The 20,026-nt window shown below is 38.6% G+C and overlaps 1 protein-coding gene across 1 annotated transcript in view; it reads right to left on the bottom strand.

Annotated features, from left to right (window-relative positions):
* CORIN (corin, serine peptidase) overlaps positions 1 to 20,026 on the bottom strand; it is a 149,301-nt gene that overhangs the window by 53,921 nt on the left and 75,354 nt on the right. Inside the window, exons 5-7 of the mRNA XM_056357089.1 lie at positions 18,995 to 19,176; positions 6,849 to 6,962; positions 1,503 to 1,610 (exon numbers count right to left, since the gene is read on the bottom strand). Of these exons, the coding sequence (XP_056213064.1) occupies positions 1,503 to 1,610; positions 6,849 to 6,962; positions 18,995 to 19,176 (404 nt within the window). The remainder of the gene's footprint in view (positions 1 to 1,502; positions 1,611 to 6,848; positions 6,963 to 18,994; positions 19,177 to 20,026) is intronic.

The following is a 20,026-nucleotide window of genomic DNA, read 5'->3' as shown; positions in this document are numbered from 1 at the left end:
ATTGGTATATTTTATATTATTGATCAATTGTTCTATGCCTATAAACTAATATTTCTTACTAATTTGGCATTACTAAATTACAATAAGAGATTTTTTGTACCTGCAGATTTTTTTGCAGGTGGTAGTTACATATGTTCTGAATTCTCTCAAATGCACAGTTGTTTCTATTTGCAACTAAACAACTTTCTTAGATTTGTTAAGCAGATTAAAAGATCTTCTGGCTTCCCATCTCATGGAATGATTTTCAGTTAGCCAATGTTTTCAGTTGCCATCACAGGAAATTATTCCCTATGTTTATCTTTTAATTAGAAGAAAAAAAAGTTTCTCAACTGCTGTATTTGGCACTTAATCAGAAACTGGTTTTTGCATACACTTACAATTTTCCATAAGAATGATCTACAAAGAAATTATTTAATTCTCTGTCTTACCCTTTCTACCCAAATACTTCCACAAATAAAGAAAAGCATTCTGTTGAGCAAGCTGATGTTACACCAAAATAAATAGGGCTGTAGGCACAGTTCAGTCTGCCAAATCTGCTATGAAATCTATTTATAGCCTGCACAAACAGTTAGATCTTAAATTTTGCATAGAAAAAATATCTCAAGATAGGAATGGTAGGAGTCAGATAAATGTTTAGAAAAATCTTTAACTGGAGATAGTTTATGAAAAAAAAATCAAAATAACCAAAACTGCCAAGAAGTAGTAAAAGATCTTAGAGTATGTTTAATTTAGAGGAAAAATATAAAACAAACCCCAGAAAAAATTGGGCCCTGACTTTTAGTTTTGAAATTCTCTGTGCTTTCCCTTAGAAAATCAAAAGAAAAAACAAACAAACAAAAAGATAAATAATATTTAAATTTTTTACGAATTATTTTATAGTACTTAATTTTTCTCAGGTGTAGTATCAGAACCAAAATACAGAAAAAATAAGGCTTTCAAAGTTTTCTAATATTTACATGTGAAAACTATTCTTTTTTATGGCAAAACTTCATTTTTTTCCTATGAAAGTTAAGTGTAAGTAGAAAGACAAGTATATGGAGGCAGAACATATGAAATTGATTGAAAACAGAATTCAAAAGAAACAGAATTTGAAAGAAACAGAATTTGATCATCAAAACATACAAGCTCACTATGAAGCTTATGCAGAAACAGTTCAGCTATGAAACAGTTGGCATAACCAGTGTGTAGTCTCTTATGTTTGCTTTAATCTCAGTTAAATTCAGCCAAGTCAGCAAGAAAGCAATCATAACATCTTGAATTAGTTTAAAACAAATTGCAAATTTTTTTTATTTCTTCAAAATACTACTACCTTCAAAATTTCAATTAACTCAAAACTATCCTCTAAACCTTTTCAAATTGGGTACAGAATTTGTGACCGGTTTTTACTTTGCCCAAAAAGAATAACAGCAGGATATATTATTCTTCTAGTAGTTTAAGGAAAAAGTTTACTGGCTTAATACTGCTATCTTAAAGACTTTAGAAAAGAAAAAAACCCCATTTACCACAGTTTTGTTCATCACTAAGGTCTCCACAGTCATCATATCCATCACAAACAAAGGTATAATTTAGGCATTTTCCTGTGTTGCAACGAAATACATCATCACTGCAGTCTACAAAAGAAATTTTTGTAATGTAAAAAATGTTAACATGACATTAGAACATTCACGTAACTGGAATGTATTGACTAAAACAAGATTAGCTGAAGAAACTCTAAAATTTAAGGTCTGCATTAATACTCAATGTGTAACAGTTTATTAGAATCTAATACAGAAGAGCAAGAAAAATCAAAAGAAGTTTTTAGACATTTTTATTCTGTTCCCGCCAGTTGCTTTTTTGATCAATACCATGAAGAGAAAGTGCTATGGTTACACATATGGACCAAAATGTTTAATTAATTTACACACTTAAAGCTCTCAAGAAAGGTTGTGGGTTTCATTCGCTAGATTACTAGGACAGTCTTGAGCACCTGATGTGGCTATTAGGTGGAGCAGAAGCTTCTAAGAGCAAAATCAAGACTCCCATACCCTGCTTTTGAGCCTGAGGCAGGGAAAGACAAGGGAAGCAGACACACCTGACAGGAGCCAGCAACACTCAGGAGAGATGCTGGCTGAGGCTTGGGCATTGCCACGGCAACCACGGCCACCCCACACCTACAAAAAGCAACCTACGGAGCATGAGCAACCAGAGCATGACGCAGGAGTTTGCATGGCAGGGTGTCATCACCCTACCAGCTCAAGAGGTGAGTTCAGTTAGTGGTCATCACCTTCTCAGAAGGATCTTAGCTATGGTACCCACCCAGCAGAAACCTATGTCCTCTGCACTCGCCAGAGTGAATGTGGCAACCCAGACAGAGCTCCCAGGAAAACACAGAGTCATCCAGGCCTCACACTGCAGGGCTTGCCAGAGCCTTTCACTGGTAGTGCACAGCAGTAGTGAGAACAGCTGTGTGAGGTGTGATCAACTGGATGATCTGCTCAGCCTGGTGGCAGGTCTATGAGAGGAAGTAGGAAGGTTAAGGAGCATCAGGCAGTCCGATAAAGAGATAGACTGGTGGAACCATGCTCTGACCTGAGACAGAAAGAGGAACATCCACCAGAAAAAAACAAGATCAAGGGGATCCTGTATCCTCCCCTCACCAGGCAGAAGCTTAAAAGAAAGGAGTGAATGGAGGCAAGTCCATACTTGGGGCATCAGGTGACCCCACTCCTTGCCCACTTCGCCTTCCCAGGTACCTCTGTACAACAGGTATGAGGCTCTGGATGCAGAAGGCCAGCCAATGGATGATGTAGATGATGGTCCATCTACATCAGAGGTGTCACCAAGGTCAGAAAAGCCTACCCACCCTATCATGACCAATGCCATGAGGCAGAAAAGACAAGTTACAGTTGTAGGTGACTCCCTTCTGAGGGGATCAGAGGATCCAATATGCTGGACAGACTGTCCTCTTAGGGAAGTCTGCTGCCTCCCTGGGCCCAGGTTAAGGACATCACTAGGAAACTTCCCAGCCTGGTACAGCCCTCAGACCATTATGCATTACTGCTCTTCCATGTGGTTAGCGATGAAGCCACAATGTGCAATCCAAGGGCAATAAAAAGAGACTTCAGGGCCTTGGGACGGTTGGTAAGGAAATCTGGAGCACAGGTAGTTTTTTCCTCTATCCTTCCAGCTGCAGGCAGCGACACCAGAAGAAACAGAACGACCCATACATAGTTCTATGGCTGGTGTCACCAGCACAATTTTAGGTTTTTTGATAATGAGGTGGACTACGTGGCACCAGGCCTGCTGGGGTTGGACAGGATTCACCTTTCTGGAAGCAGGGAGAGGGACATTGCTCACATGCTAGTGGGGCTCATTGACGGAGCTTTTAACTAGACTTGAAGGGGGAGGGGGATAGTATCAGGCTTGCCCATGACAAGCTGTGGTGATGACACACCAAGGTTAGAGGGATGGGGTGCTAGTGAGGCCCCTCAGCCTGTTGCTCTGAGATGTGCTGGGTACACTGGAGCACACCTGAAGTCTTACACAGATGAGCCAGGGGGTTCCTGATGTAATAGGAACCAACAGGGGAACACTGGTGAAATACCTCAAAGGAATTAAGGTGTGACCAAGAAGGTGACAGGGCCAACAGCACAGCTGAAGTGCCTCTACAGCAATGCACACAGCATGGGCAATAAGCAGAAGCTGGAAGCCACCATGCTGCTAGAACCTAGTTGCCATTACTGAAATTTGGTGGGACAAATGCACGACTGGAGTGCAGTGGCTATCAGTGGCTACAGGCTATTCAGAAAGGACAGGGGAGGAAGCGGTGGCAGAGGCACTGCCCTCTACATCAAGAAATGGTTAAATTGTGAAGAGTTGTCTCTGAAGAATAGCCAAGAGCGGGCTGAAAGCTTATGAATAAGAATTAGAGACCAAGGCAACAAATGGAACTTTGTGGTTGGTGTCTACTACAGGCTGCCTGATCAAGGGGAGCCTATTGACAAATCTTTCTTACTCCAGCTACAGCTGGTCAAACTAAAGGGCAAGAAGGATATGCACAGGCAGTGGAAGCAGGGACAGGTATCCTGGGAAGAGTATAGGGACATGGCCTGTTTGTGTAGGGATGGGGTCAGGAAGGCCAAGGCACAGCTGGCGCTGAACTGGGCAAGGGATGCAAAGAATAAGGAGAGCTTCCATAGGTATGTCAGGTAGAAAAGAAAGTCAAAGAAAGCACACTCCCCGATGAACACCAATGACAAAGAAGTAACAACGGATAAGGAGAAGGCTGAGGTACTCGACTTTCCTGCCTTAGTCTTCACTGGCAACTTCTCTTCCCACACCGCTGGAGTTGATGGACCACAAGACAGGGACTGACTAAATCCCTCCCACTGTAAGAGAAGATCAGGTTTGTGACCACCTGAGGAACATGAACATACATGAGTCTATGGGACCTGACAGGATGCACCCCACAGTCCTGAGGGAATTGGCTGATGCAGAATGCATCTCCACTCCATGATACTTGAAAAGTCATGGCAGTCAGGTGAAGTCCCTGGCAACTGGAAAAAGGGGGAAAATTGCACCCATTTTTAAAAATGGCAGAAAGGTGAACCCTGTGAACTATCAACCTGTCAGCCTCATCTCCATGCCTAGGAAGATCATGGAACAGATCCTCCTAGAAGTTATACTGAGGCATATGGAGGACAGGAAGGTTCTCATGAGGTTCAACAAGGCCAAGTGCAAGGTCCTCCACCTGGGTTAGGGCAACTTCCAGTATCAATACAGGCTGGGGGATGAAGGGATTGAGCCTGCCAAGAAGGACTTGGGGGTACTGGTGGATGAAAAGCCGGACATGAGCTGGCAATGTGTACTCACAGCGTGGAAGGCCAACTGTATCCTGGGCTACATCAAAAGAAGCATAGCCAGGAGGTCAAGGCAGGTGATTCTGCCCCTCTACTCCGCTCTGGTAAGACCCCACCTGGAGCACTGCCCCCAGCTCTGGAGTCCTCAGCACAGGAAAGACATGGACCTGTTGGAATGGATCCAGAGGAGGGCCACAAAAACGATCAGAGGGTTGGAACACCTCTCCTATGAGGAAAGGCTGAGAGAGTTGGGTTTTTTCAGCCTGGAGAAGAGAAGGCTCCAGGGAGACCTTATTGCAGCCTTTCAATACTTAAAGGAGGCTTATAAGAAAGATGGGAACAGGCTTTTTGTGTTTTGTGACAGGACAAGGGGTAATGGTTTTAAACTAAAAAAGCATATGTTTAGACTAGATATAAGGAAGAATTTTTTTATTATGAGGTTGACCAGAGAGGAGGTAGATGCCCCATCCCTGGAAACATTTAAGGTCAGGTTGGACAGGACTCTAGGCAACCTGATTTAGTTGAAGATGTCCCTGCTCATGACAGGGAGGTTGGACTAGATGACCTTTAAAAGCCCGTTCCAACCTAAATTATCCTATGATTGTATGAGGTTACTTAAAAATTTGAAAGGGACAAGGACTGCAGGAAACACAACATCCTTTATCAGACAAACTTTCAGCCAAATAAGTCCTCCTTCAGTTTTGCTATATCTGCTGTATAATTCTAGAAGGTCTTATTTCATCTCCACCCACTCTCCCCAACTTTTACCGAGTCTCCTAATAAAAGTCATCCTCTACCTATAAACACTGTATCATTTAACAGACAGGCTTTCTTTTAAAGGTAATCTTAACTCATGAAATGTATAATGCTTGTTTTTTCAAGACGTAGTATTTTTATTCTTATATTACTAATTTATTTTTTTCCCATTTGTAATGGAACTTGAGAGCCACAGTCTCATAGGCATTTTTAAATTTTTTAGCTTACATTAAAAACTAAAGGAAAAATCCAAAGATAAAAATATACAATATTCTATGTAACAGAAATTGTATCAACTTCCATTAAATAAATTGTAGGCTATTAAAGGAAAAGCAAGCTTTAGCCTCATTCGTATTGAGACCAGGAGGAAATTGCAGTCATCATTTATTCCTTGGAGTATCGCAGATAAAATCTATCAGCAACTTCCTTAAAAGCAACTTTGTGAATCTTGGAATGCCCAGGCTCTTAAATCACTAATAAGAAGAAATCTTTTGAGGGTAGTCTAAACTGCACAGTCTGGAACTCAACCCTGGGTCTGGCATTTTCCAAAGTCTGTATGCACAGCCCCCCTGTTTTGTGGTATCATGTCCTACTGTAGTCCCTATTTAGTCATTGTTCCACATTTTCCTTTTTTCTTTTTCATTGTTTTCCTACTGTACATTTGCTTAGCTTTTCTAAAGGTGTTAGTAGTCCAATGAAGTTTTTGTCAACAGAGATAAACACATAGGAGCTCTAAAGATACACACTACCATAGAGAAATAAATAAGAAATCAGGATATTAAGCATGTATATTCATCTTTTCTTTTCTACAGCACCATATACTGGATTTATTTAAATGAACCACATCCACAGTTGAGGCCAAGAGAACTTTTCTAAACAGGTGGGTTTGCGTCTGCTGTAAAATCAATTCCAAGGACTAGGAAAAAGATACTAGTAACAGTCTTCTGTTTATTATCAGAAGTGGTCTTCTTTTGCATGTTATTGATCCATTAAAAAAGAAATGCTCCAAAATACTTCTGCTTTCCACATGGCTCCTTGCAGTTCTTCCACTTAAGAAATTTGATAGATCAAAGCACATGCTGTGGCCAGAGTGAACAAAAGTAAACACATTCAATGGCAGCTCAGAGAGTTCAAATGTCAATATACACAAATACTATGCAAAGCTCCTACCCTGTATCAATAGCCTTTAGTTTTCAGGTTTCCCTGAATGGATTCAGTGCTTCAACAGAACACTGCAAGGTCTAAGAAACTTACTGCAATGGACTTCATCACTCCAATCATCACAGTCATTGTAGCCATTACATTGCAGTCTCCCTGGGATGCAGATCCCACTGGCACACAAGAAACTCTCCTCACCTCCACACAGTGCTGAAAAAGAGAAGACAAGAAAGAACACATGTTAAACTTTTCAGGTCAAGAAGAAATAAGCAGAAATTAAAGATAGGGTAATGAGTCTTAATTGATGCACTTAATCAACAAACCCCAAATTACTCAAATTCAAGCAAGTGGAAACTGGCATTTTCATATAACTTTTCTTATTTCAAAAACAGGTATCTAGGCTGAGTTAATCAGTGAGGTTAAATCTACTATTACCTCTAAAAAGCATCTGTACGGGGCAACTGCTAAAAATGGACCTTAGGATGGGATGAAGCAAGCTCTTTTTTTCCCCATTAAATAGATGCATCAGATTAAATACCCAGCCAAAGTCACAACAGATGGATCTTCTCAGCCTAGGTGTTCAGGCAAAAGATTATCAGGTTGAGACTTAAGAGTATCATAGCACAGACACCTTTCTAGAGCAGAAGGATTCCTCAAACATTCTTATAAGTCCCTGAACACTAGAACATGGTCATCGTTGCAATTCAATATATGGGGAATTGAGATACCTAAAGAGAAAAAAACCCAAACCCTAGAGCGTTAGGTATCTCACAGGAGATATGCAGGGACATTATGTTCAGAGAGAGGTAACACTTTCCCATTCAGGTCCTTCAAGGCACTTAAAATATAGAGATGCAAATCACCATTAATTTGTTTACACCTTAGTCCACACAATAGAGGCCAAACTTCCAAGCATTTGCTTTAAATAACATCGGCTGAGAAAAATCCCTGTAAACCATACAGGTGGGGAAAGACATCAAGTGAAAATTACATGGGGACACGAAGTAAACAAGCCCAGTAGAAAAGCAATTATTTCCTTCAGAACCTGATTGTTGGTTTATTGTTTTGGTTTTGGTTTGCTTTTTGTTTTCAAAAGCCACGGGTAACAGTCAGGCTACTCAACCAAGCTAAACAAACCAAAAAAGTTTCACCTTCATTAAAATATCAGCAAAACAACCCCAATAACTTTACTTTAAGCATACATAACTGAAATGAGAAATAGCTTTCAGATATGGAGGAAAACAATCCTGTCACTTTGCTAGTGTAAAGTTGTTAAATGTATCTCTGTGTGAGAACAGCAAGTTCAAACAATAAAATCTCGTGAAAGTTCAAAATTCTACTTTTAGAAATTCCGTTGCAATTCAAACTTTGTATCCAAGTTTGCCAAGAACAATAAAGGTCTCTAACTGTAGCTTTCAAACTTTACCACAATGCAGATCACAGGTATGAAAACACATCAGTTTCAGCAGCAGCAGCTACAGAATCTCTTCCGCCATTGAAGTAATTTTGCATCTGATTGCAACATAGCTCCATATTTCTCATCATAAAATACCTAAACTTGCATTTTTCCTATTCCTATATGAGAATTCAGTTCCTATTTCTTCTCCCTTTATTCTCTGAACCTCATACTTAACAAAGTCTGGAAAATGTATTTGTCATCTACATGCCAAAAGCAAAAAAGTACATATTGAATATCTGCATCATAAATTTGTACTCCTCGTAACATATCCATGAAAAAGTATATTCATTCAGGATACAGTTTAAAATTAAATTAAGGGAAAATTACCAAATATCTAATGATAGAATTTTCAGTAGCATGGGCTTTTATGACCTCAGTTTGGCACTGCAGTAAATGATAGCACAACGGTAACACACAACATAAATTTCAGATTAACCCATTAATAAATCAATGACTATGATGGTGTTTGTGTCAACATTTTACTTGGTCCTGCGCTCAGTAGAATCCCCAGTATAAGGAATTATCCTTAACAGTGAAGTATTAACCACAATAATGTGTTGATTAAGCACATTCTTGTGCAAGCAAAAACTGAGCATAAATGAAAGATCAGTCCTAAACTCACACTGCTGATTTCCCATTTAAACTCCTCTTTCTGGAGTCAACATTTCACTTACAAAAGGAGGGAAAGTTTTTTTTAATCTCTTCCAACAAAATAGTCTGTTGTGAAGTAACTCAGAGCATACAAGTAATCTCATTTTATATGTCTTCAGAAGAACAGGAATATAAAAATGAAACAAAATGGAAAGCAAAGTGGTGCTGATGAAATCTGGCAGTGTTTCACAAAACATGCAGATACAATTTAAGGACATAAAAGATGAAAGGTAGAAAGATATGAGAAACACGAACTAATAAATAACGACTCTCCATCCTGCTACATCAATTTTTATCTGCCTTATTTGGTTGTTCAGCCATACTGTTTCACAGAATTTCAAGAATTCATTATTTAGTGATGTCTTTTGATTTTAATAAGTGCATCATAAAAGAAAACTTGATGGAAACTTTTTTCCTTAAAATCTCATCTTTCGCCACAAAAGCATGTGTGCCCATTGTCCCTGCACAGCATATTAAGTATGCCATCGTCTGCAAAGTGAGCATTCACTTTCTTTAAACCTATGCTTTCCTGAGCACCCTCCAAACAACCCAGCTCCTAGACATTAGAATATTAATAATTGGTTTGTTCTCTTCATTAAATGTGAACAGTCACGTTTTGACATCTGGATTTAGATTTTCAGTAGGATGCAAAATCACCTTCTGTTGTCAATATATTATGATTTTCACAGTTGCAAAGTATTATCTATCTCATGATAACTGGTCTTTAAATCTGATGGAAATACCACTGCCTCATTTTAAGGAAAATCTCCCTTGCAAATACAGCTAATACTCCCTTACGTGGTACAAGTCTCCATCATCCTTTTCCCTAAACTTCTTTCTTTTCTATTTTCTGATTTATAAAACATCCCCCATTATTTTGTGGTTGAGAAGCAGACAGAAAATGTCTTTGGAAAATTCATTACTTACTATATAAAAACTGAATTTCATGTCTTGTTTTATTAAATACCATAAGCTTAATTTGATTTTTAATACTGAAAAAGATCTGTTACTTGCAAAAGTTCCATATATGATCCTATTTGTTGAAGATTAGCTGATTTATAAAAGCACTATGAAGCAATGCCATTTAAAAAAGCCTGGGAAAGGCAAGATGTTCTTACAGAATAAGGAATCTTTTATGTGTTTCACAGATAAGGGTTCTCTTCCCAGCTCTGCTGCAAACCTTCTGCATCACCTTGGACAATTTAGGCAATCTGTGCCTTAGCTCTATACCTATAAAAAGATGAAAAAACTTCTCTGTTTTCTTGGGCTCTTTGAGGAGAAAAATCATTAGCTTCAGTACTACAAAGCTAATGCTGCAGGAGTCTTATGAACTCATTTTCACACTGATGAACTGATATTTAAGATTTCCCACAGGGATTGAAATATATTTCTATTTTGGGAACATCGGGATAGCTCTCAGAGAAACATCACTGAATGCAAGAAGATCAAGAGGAAAACCTGAAAGATAAATGTCAATGGAAACAATACAATTTTTGAGACAGAACAAAGCTATTTAAAACTGCCATCAGCGAATGACCCATTTTAAGAGACCTCAACAGGCAGTTATGAAAAGACTATTACACCTATTAAATCTGCCCTTGGGACTAAAGAATGAGCCTTTAAAGCACCTACAAAAAATATAAAAATTTCTGCTCACAATCAGCCTTTCTGTATAGCAATGTGATATTCTTCGTAATTTGCCAAACCGCTATGTGCACTGTGGATGCTGTCATGTACCACTGAGCACCAGACATGCCTAAACATGTAGAGTGTGTTTTTTAAAAATGACAAACAGCTCCAGCTTGCACTGTTTTCAAGTCCAATTAATTACCCAGATTTCCAATTTTATATGTGGTCCTAACATAGCAGTCCTTTCTACTGCACTATGGAGATGGATACACGCAAACACTCTCAGCACCTTCATTTTTACTCTTAACTTTTGACAGCAGGGGATTATTTTTTTCAACATATGCTTCTGCAGGAAATTTTCAGAAGGTTGACAATTTGACCATATCTCCAAAAATCAGGTTTTAATGGAAATTATAAAAGCGTGGTCTTATGCTGGAAAACAAACACTTTTGTTCAATGCTGAATTTCGATATTTGATCTGAAAACTAGAGGATTTAGATATGCAACTATTTATAAAACTTTATTGAACACAGGCTGCATGCTCAGAAATGCTGGACTGTTCTAAACAAAGCAGCAGTAGAAGAAATAAAGCCTTAAATAGATGTCTGAAGTAAAAAAATGTTGGACCATTCCACTCAAATTTGCCAAAATTATGAAAAATTGTCAGGGTGTTATAAAGGAATGTGCTGGGAAATGTTAATTAATGATACCTTTGTCAATAATTCACAGATTTATTAATATAATAATGCAAATATTCACACCCCCAAACTCATGAAGAAAAATAAAGGTGAAGTAAAAGGCACCCACAGAAAATGGAAGCAAACCTTGCTGATAGAGAAACTTGCTGCTTTTAGGCCTTCCCCAGAAAGGTTTACAACCTGGCAAAGCTTCCAAAATCCCTGACTAAACACTATTGGTGGCAAAAAGTGCTTTATTTTACCTGCATCTGGTGTACTATCAAAAGTGCTTCTGACGAGCCAAGACCATTTGTGTCCTGTACTTTCAAGCTAGATTACTGGGATGCCGTCTATAGAAAATTATTTGGGCAGGTCCCTGGAAAGCTGCAAACAGCACAGACTGAAACAAATATATTATTCTACCACCCTCTAGATTGATACCTGGTTGTATTTCAAGGTACAGCAACAGATAAAGCACTGTATATCTGTGAAAATGACCATTAAAAGTGCTGCTATTTTTTAAAAAAGTTAGGAGAAAACATTCACTGTCTAATGCTACGAAAAAAGTAGGAGCTATCAAATAAAACTGTCTTTAAAACAACCAAAAAGTGGTACTCTTCATGCAATGCATAAATAAGCTGTAACACTTTGCAATAGGATACTACGGATGCTAAAATGTGCAAAAATCCATGAAACAAAGGGGATGCATTAACTGAAGAAAAAATCTACGATGGGTCAAAAATTACAGAAAAGTCCTTGAATATCAAACAGATGGAAAATGCAGTAGTATTTCGGAAAAGTATTGCCACATATTCTTGCCCTGTTCTCCTATTCTTCTCTGGGCATCCAGTTTTGGCAGCTGTTGGAGTCAGCATTACAAAATAGATGGACTTTTCATTTGACTCAATGCAGTCACAATAGCACAGTGGGACACAGGAATCTTTGTATTCTCTTGCCTGCAAATTTTCATCACCTGCTCCCTATATCCCATGTACCCTGCAGAACGGTGTATGCATCTTGAAGCCATCAGTCCTAGAAGGTTTTGATACTAGGATCACGATCACAGAATTAGGAAAGTGGACAACTCCTTCCCCCCAGGAAATTTTCCATTTCTCTACTTCCTTATGATGCAAAACCCTGTGGGAGAAAGAACACAAAAGACCTTTCTCTTCCATTCAAGTAAAGTGGCCTAAAAAGGCCACATAGGAAACTCCAAGCTGGAAAAGAAACAGGCAAAGAACAAGAAGGCAGAAAGAGATAAACGGTGGCGGAGGCAGAATAGGAGAACAATCAAAATCAAAGGATATAATAAAATATAATGCAGAGTCAACAGAAGTAAAGAATGAGTGCTTGGGGGAAAGAAACAGTTTTTTCAACTGTGAATGTTTTCTCACATGAAACACCATCACAATCTTGAAAAACATTTTGTCTCCCTCAAAAAATTATTCCACTATTGCTGTTTTTGCAGCTGGTCAGTATCAATGTTACATACACACAAATCACCTCTCTCTTCTTTTTACTGCATTAAGGGAATGCAAGGGCACAAAAGAAGGATAATGTCTTCCTTTTCTCAGATAAATTCTGTATTGGATGTGTATAATTAGCTTCACATTTAGTGCCTTTGAATCTCTGCTCAAAGGTATTCCTCAAAGACAATTCTCTAAATTAATACCGGTGTGAAAAACCCTGGAAGATAAACTGGGTACCGTGGAAAAAGAATATCAGAACTGTTTTTATTGGTGTTTTATTCTTGGAACAAAACAAAACAAGATCTGCATTAGTTAAGCACATTCGGTTAAGAAAATTAGTCTCTCACTCTCTTGAGTATTTTCTGTATAATTTGCACTATTGCAGCTTATGCAGGACAAGATAGCCTATGATGGCAGCCACTAGAAGAAAGTGTGAACTGTTCAGCTGAGTTACTGCAAAATTCAAAGCTGAACTTGGGTAAAGGCAATGCTATTATAAGAAAGATGTACTGCTGAAGTCTATAGTTGTGGTGTTAATACATCTATTCACTGTTTGGTTTTGCAGTATCTTAAAATGTTATACATTAACTGTTAATGACTGTTGCTAGTATTCTTAATGTAGTGCTCCAATTAAATGCTTCTTATCCAGCTTAAAACAGTCTAAGAGCTCCTGTGGTGGCACCTTCAAACAGCTGAAATAGTTCACTCCAATTATGCATGCATTTAGCCCTTTCATGCCCTTGAACATTGCAGGGCATTTACCGACATGTACAATAACTAATTTCTATGGTTTTGCCCAGAAGGCAGATTATCCAGGTTATCAGCAACGGTTTTCCTGCTCACCAACTACTTTAACTTTCTAACCGGACAAAATTAACAGACTGTGTCCAACTGAAGAACGGCTGCAATAACTAGTGAGTAAAAAGTTCACAAAGATTTGTCTTAGAGAACAGAAAAGTTCTGGTTTACTTATAACTTAATGCGACTGATAATGTCATGTGTGACATACACATACTTACTTATTTTCATTCCTTTTCATGATTCCGCTTTTTTATTCATTACAGATTTAGTTTGACTACTAATAGGAAGGCATATTCATTCATAGTATATAGGAATTATTAGAATACCCAGAAACCATTACAGCATGTAAAGTTACATTGTTAGATAAAGTTACTTTGTTATATTGTTCAGAAAAAAACCAAAGAGCAATACTTTTAAAGAAACTAACTTGAATACACATAAAGTAAATTAATGTCTCTGTTAAAGCTGAGTCAGGACTAAAATCCATAACATTTGCTCCAATAGGAATCAAAATATGATCACAGGAGAATTTTCAACAAAAGTTATCTGAAAAAAATGTACTTTCATATATTTAAATTTAAATACTTGAAACATTGCAAAAAATCTGTGGAGAGATAAAATCTCCTAAGACAAAACTGTAAATTTGTTCCTGGAAAAAGCTATATTAAAAATAATTTCATGATCTGGTATAACTGATATCTTTCATATATCTGGTATAAGTGATAGCTATTTAGAAACAGTTTCTCACTTAAAAAAAGGTCATATACTTTTGTGTACCTTTAAGGACAAACGATACAAATAATATGCAACATAACAATGCAATAGAATTTATATGGTATATTTAAATTTTAATGTACTATGTATTTTATAGAACTTAAATAGTATTTATTAGAAACTTCATGGCTGTGAAGTGCAGTTCAGGCCTCTTATGCATAACTTTTATACAGAAACAGACATTCATAATGCCTCTTGAGTAATAATACAAAAGTGAACATTATCTGACATTTCCATATTCCTCCTTACACATTTTTGCTGAATAAAGAGCAGAAGCATCATAATCACTGCCGCTTTTGAAATCATTTTACCATTCAAATTAACTGAAAATTAATTTCAGGGCTTTGTGAGACCTTCACATTAACGTAAAATCAGTTCATTGTGTTGCTTTACTTTTCATTCAAGCTAAGGTGCTTTTTTTCTCCACAGTTTTAACAGCATCAACTATGTTGGCTGACCAAAGCAAATAAAAATAACAGAAACACAGTGACTGCTGAAAGAAAAAAAGAGCTGGAACATTTCTGTGAGGAAAGATATGTATAGCCACCCCCAGGAAGGTTTTGAGATTTCTCCCCCCCCCTAGAACACATTATTTCATTCACGTGGAATGAATGACTGATGATGCTTCCCCCTCACTCCCTTACATGCTCACAACTCATTAGAACTGCAAAACCAGTTAAACCATCCATCTTAGATCTCAGCAGCTGGGTTCCTAAAACTGTTTTCAGAGTAGCCAATTTTCTCACTTACTGGGTATTCACTTGTCACTTGTGTGAAAGGATATCAACCTGACTGATGCAGCCCTGTCTACAGAACTGCACCTTTTTCTCTGTGACTCATTCTGTACACTCGGATGGTTTTACGATAATAGCACATGGCTCAGATTTTCCAGTACATTCGGTGTATTGGCAGTCACATCAGAAATGTAAGTCATAGTAGTTTCTCCATAATGGTAACGTGCACTCAGTTTGCAATGCTTGTGGAGGAAAAATCTAGACAAAGAGATAAATAGCAGCAGTGACACATGGACAAGTATCTATCCACTAGATAATCCCAATTCTAACTAATAAACATTTTTCAGGAAAGTTGGTAATTGTTCCCAGGATAAATGCTCTGGATTCTAACTAGAACATCAGTCAAGCATACATTCTCCAACAGAGCTTGGAAAGGTATGTGAAGTTCAAGGATTTTTTGGAGGAGTGGCATTTTTCAGTTCAGAAAATGTAGAGGACATAGAGTAGTGGTCCTCAAACTACGGCCCGCGGGCTGGATACGCCCCCCCAGGGTCCTCAATCCAGCCCCCGCTATTTACAGAACCCCCCTGCCCCCCCGCGGGGGGTTGGGGGGGGAACCAAGCAGCCGCAGATGGCTGCCTGCCACTGCATCCGCGCGCTGGGCCCCTGGTTAAAACGTTTGAGGACCCCTGACATAGAGTATTTAGTCACAATCGAACAGAAGAGATCAAGATAAAATTTTGTTTGGGATTGTGTGATACTGTGCTAAAACAAGCAGGTATAACAGCCAGACCTTATTTTTGATAAATACAAGAACTAACTAAAGCCCCAAAAGAGAATTAAATCATCACACAAATTATATGCAAGGCTTATGTGGGCAGGGAGGGTTTCACTGCATGTAATCTGGAGGCATTAGTCCCCAAAAGAAACCAAAAAGTTGAGACATGAGTAGCCATATGCCAAGGACATGCTCTTGCAATTTCTAGGAACTGAGCCCTGAGAAGACTGTGAATAGCACTCTGGGCTTAGCACTACGTAAAAAAGGATTGGAACGGTGAACCAACCCCTGCTGTTTGGTTCTACTGTGTTCAGAGAAGTAAATTCTTTCAAAAATACAAATTGCAGAAAGAAATATTCAACTACAGCATAATTTATTTCTATAGGAGAAACAGCCCAGTAAATCTGCATTCACCTTTTCAGTCACAAAGGAATAACATCAGAACCATTCTTTGAAATAAAAAGACAAAATATTCTCTATAGTCTGTCATTCTAAATGAAAACTATTCATATCCAAGCATCATGCACAATAGCTCACGAAAAAAATAAATTAAAAATGCCTTTTGTTTTATACAACAGGATGTCAGAATTGCCAATAAGCAGCCTGGATCTCCACAGTCTGCCAGGTAGGGGCAGTGAATCTCACAACAGGCTCTAGATATTTTTCCCTAGTGAGAAATAGTAAGCTTCCACTGTGCACCTCTGTAATTTTTGCAGTTTACTACCAGATAGATACAAATCCTGCCACACAGATTATGGAAGAATCATCAGCCAGGCACTGCTCTAACAGACTTCTTCTCTAGCAGTATTTAATATATATTAGCAAGAAGATATTCTGAAACATGAAAGTTTCAGAAGTCAGCAATATCTTCTGGCTTGATCTAAAAGTTTGGTGGGGCTTTTTAACACTTTGGCCAGCTATAATTTGTCAAAATTTAATGGGCATATTTATGTCATATGTACAACAGTGGTTGTGTATGTCTGTGTACCACACATGCACGAAACCCAGGTCTCTAACATTCTGTTGCTTTTTCAGAATCGTATCTCATTTTGTGTTCAGTATGAGTGTGCTCAATTAATGATTTGCTAGTCACTCTCATTGTTCAGCGTACAACCCTTTACCATACTTATGTATTTATGCTACAGCCTCTTACCTTATGTGTTATTTGAACTTGCCATGAAGACAAAATTATTGTCCTCCTAATTCCTATGATATTCATCACTATGATACCAAAGGCATCGACACACATCCCTGTGAGCTAAAAGGACAGTTTTATTCTCATTTTACAAAGTGAATTTGAGACATGGAAAAAGAAATACACATTCTTATAATGACTTGTTCATGGTTCCCATTTGTAGAGATCCATTAGACCTAAATTTTTGGCATACTTAGCATATACTTGTATCGTATGGTTAAAACACAGCTCCCAGTGGCTTTCACTACAGTAACTTGCTGAAAATCCCATAGAAACCCTACAAAAGACTTCTGGATAGTGTTCAGTTTTCCTGGAAGGCATTCAAATGTCTTCAACAAGACACAATCCGTCATATATTTCCCCATCTCAGCCATTACAATGTTTCCACAGATGAAGGCAGGTATGGACAACAGCCTCCTTTACTTCATGACCCTTCAAAACATACCCCAAAAAAAGATTTGGTCCACTAATTTGAGGTCATATCATTATGCATATTCAGAAAGTGCAAGGAAACAACCCAGGATATACAAGCAATTTTACTTGTAGCATTAACTAACGTTCAAAGATACACTGTATAACCTCGCTGGCCTTTTAAGGTAGTTTTGAGTAACTTCTTAGGTCTTTTGAACAAAACTAAAGAACAATTTTCACCTTATCATTTCAGCTTGTTTATTGTCATCCAGAAGTTATTAGCAAAGTCAGAACCCACAGATGGGCCATACAAGCCTCTGTCACTTAGGTGCATGAGATGATGCATATCAACAGTAAAGTCTCAGATGCCAGCAAGAGAACTCCAGCAACGGGGTCAATGAGAGAAGAGTCAGACTTGCTGCTCTCAGATATGATCTCACCTAGATTTGGATCTAGAGAAAAGAGCAGCAACTCTGAGGAAACGCAAATGCCTTGTATTTAGAAAGTGGTTGGAAAGCTGCCTGGCAGAAAAGGACCTGTAAGTGTTGGTTGACCACCAGCTGAATACGAGCCGGCAGCGTGACCAGGGGGGCAAGAAGGCCAAGAGCACCCTGGCTTGTATTAGAAATGGTGTGTCCAGTAGCACTAGGGAAGTGATCATTCCCATGCACTCGGCACTGGTGAGGCCGCACCTCGAATCCTGTGTTCAGTGTTGGGCCCCTCACTACAAGACAGACACTGAGGTGCTGGAGCGTGTCCAGAGAAGGGCAACGGAGCTGGTGATGGGTCTGGAGCACAAGTCCTATGAGGAGCAGCTGAGGGAACTGGGGATGTTTAGCCTGTTTAGCTCAGGGGAGACCTTATGGCTCTCTACAACTACCTGAAGGGAGTTGTAGGCAGGTGGGTGTGAGTCTCTTTTCCCAGGTAACAAGTGACAGGACAAGAGGAAACGGCCTCAAGTTGCACCAGGGGAGGCTTAGATGGGATATTAGGAAAAAATTCTTCACAGAAAGGTTTTTCAAGCACTGGAACTGGCTCCCCAGGGTAGTGGTTGAGTCACCATCCCTGGAGGTATTTAAAGGACATGCAAATGTGGTGCTCAGGGACATGGCTTGATGGTAGACTTGCCAGTGCTCAGTTAATGGTTGGACTGGATGATCTTAAGGGTCTTTTCCAACCTAAATGATTCTGTGATTCTATGAGCGGATATACACAAACCACAATTTTTGAGTTTACCTCTCAGTCAGTTCTGGGCTCACTTTTACAGCAAGGAAAAAGGAGATACACTTGAAATTTGGCCTGTGTATCAGGTTCCTGATTCAGATAACAATCTGCATTTACTAAAGCTTAGCAAAGAAAACATCAGCAGAATGTTTTTAAAGAGCATATTACTTTTTTCCTACCTTCTTTCCTTGAAACAGCTCAGAGTTTTTGATGCAAAACAAAAAAGCCTCAAATCAATCCAAGTCTGACAAAATTCAGACTAAACAATTAAAGCACAGCAAAACTACAACCAAACTTGACTTTCACACAGTAATGTGAAGGAACATAATTACGGAATCAGAAATAATATTTTCATCCCAGAGCTTTTCCTACACAATAAAAAATACATTATTAAATAAGAACTCATCAACATAGTGTAACAGTTAAGAATGGAAACATACACTGCTTTCCTCTTTCTTGATGTGGTGAGAAGCATACCCTCGTAGTGGTATCGTTTTCAGGTTTGTTTTGGAATTGAGAACACTTCAGGAATTCTGGCCAAGAAGCATTTACCATACCCAGGACTGGTTCACAGCCTTCTTTTGCTGCATCACAAAATGTCCTGCAGGGCAAGAGGCCTCGACTAGAGAAAAGAGACAGAGAACAAAAATACAAAGGATTATTACTCTAGTGGACCATGAAAACTTTTTAAAAGAGAAAAAAGTAGCAAGAAACACTTTTGAAGAATTTTACTTCTACAGAGCTACAGCAAAAAGGTTCCAGATCTTCATTATTCATTGAAGGTGACGTCAGCTCTGGCTTTCAGGCTAAAACTGAAGCCCAAATCAAGCTCAGAAGAGTTTCTGAGTTCAATTCTGTGCAAGCTGAAGTTGAGATTTCATCAATAGTTGGAACTAATATAATGGTGTAGTGACACCACAAAGCAGAAAGCTTGCTTCTTCATCCTTTCCTTCTCAGGTTTGCATCTTGGATATCATTTGCAAACATGCACTTCATTATACTTCTTCACATAGAAGCCTCATTGAGATCCCACATACCACATCTAACATGTTTTCTCCTGTACCCTTATCCTGATTAAATTTTCAACACCACTTTTTTCAGTTTATATGTAAATTAGTGCAGAATCTTTTGAGCTATAGCAAATCCAATTTTGCTTCATTCATAACTATTCATAATGCCACAGAAAAGATCTTTTTTCCTAGTACATTACTTAGATCACATCATCTTTCTCTTTGCGTCTGACTCTTGGTTGTACCTGCCCATCCCAAAAACATGGCTAGAACTCCATGTTCAGTGGCCTAAATTGAAAAAGTCCACAGTACTCAACAGTTTCCTACTTAGTGTTTCATTTTACAGTAACAGAGAAAACCACAGAACTATTAGCAACCATGTGACATGGCAGCAAACCCTGCAAGCAAGGAATAAAAAGCTGCCAGTGCTGCCTGACTACCAGTGGTACATGAAGAAATGTG

Source organism: Falco biarmicus, chromosome 1 (assembly GCF_023638135.1).
Source record: "Falco biarmicus isolate bFalBia1 chromosome 1, bFalBia1.pri, whole genome shotgun sequence".
Taxonomy (NCBI): Eukaryota; Metazoa; Chordata; class Aves; order Falconiformes; family Falconidae; genus Falco; species Falco biarmicus.
The sequence above is the reverse complement of the archived record's forward strand: the minus strand, read 5'-3'. Positions and strand labels throughout refer to the sequence as shown.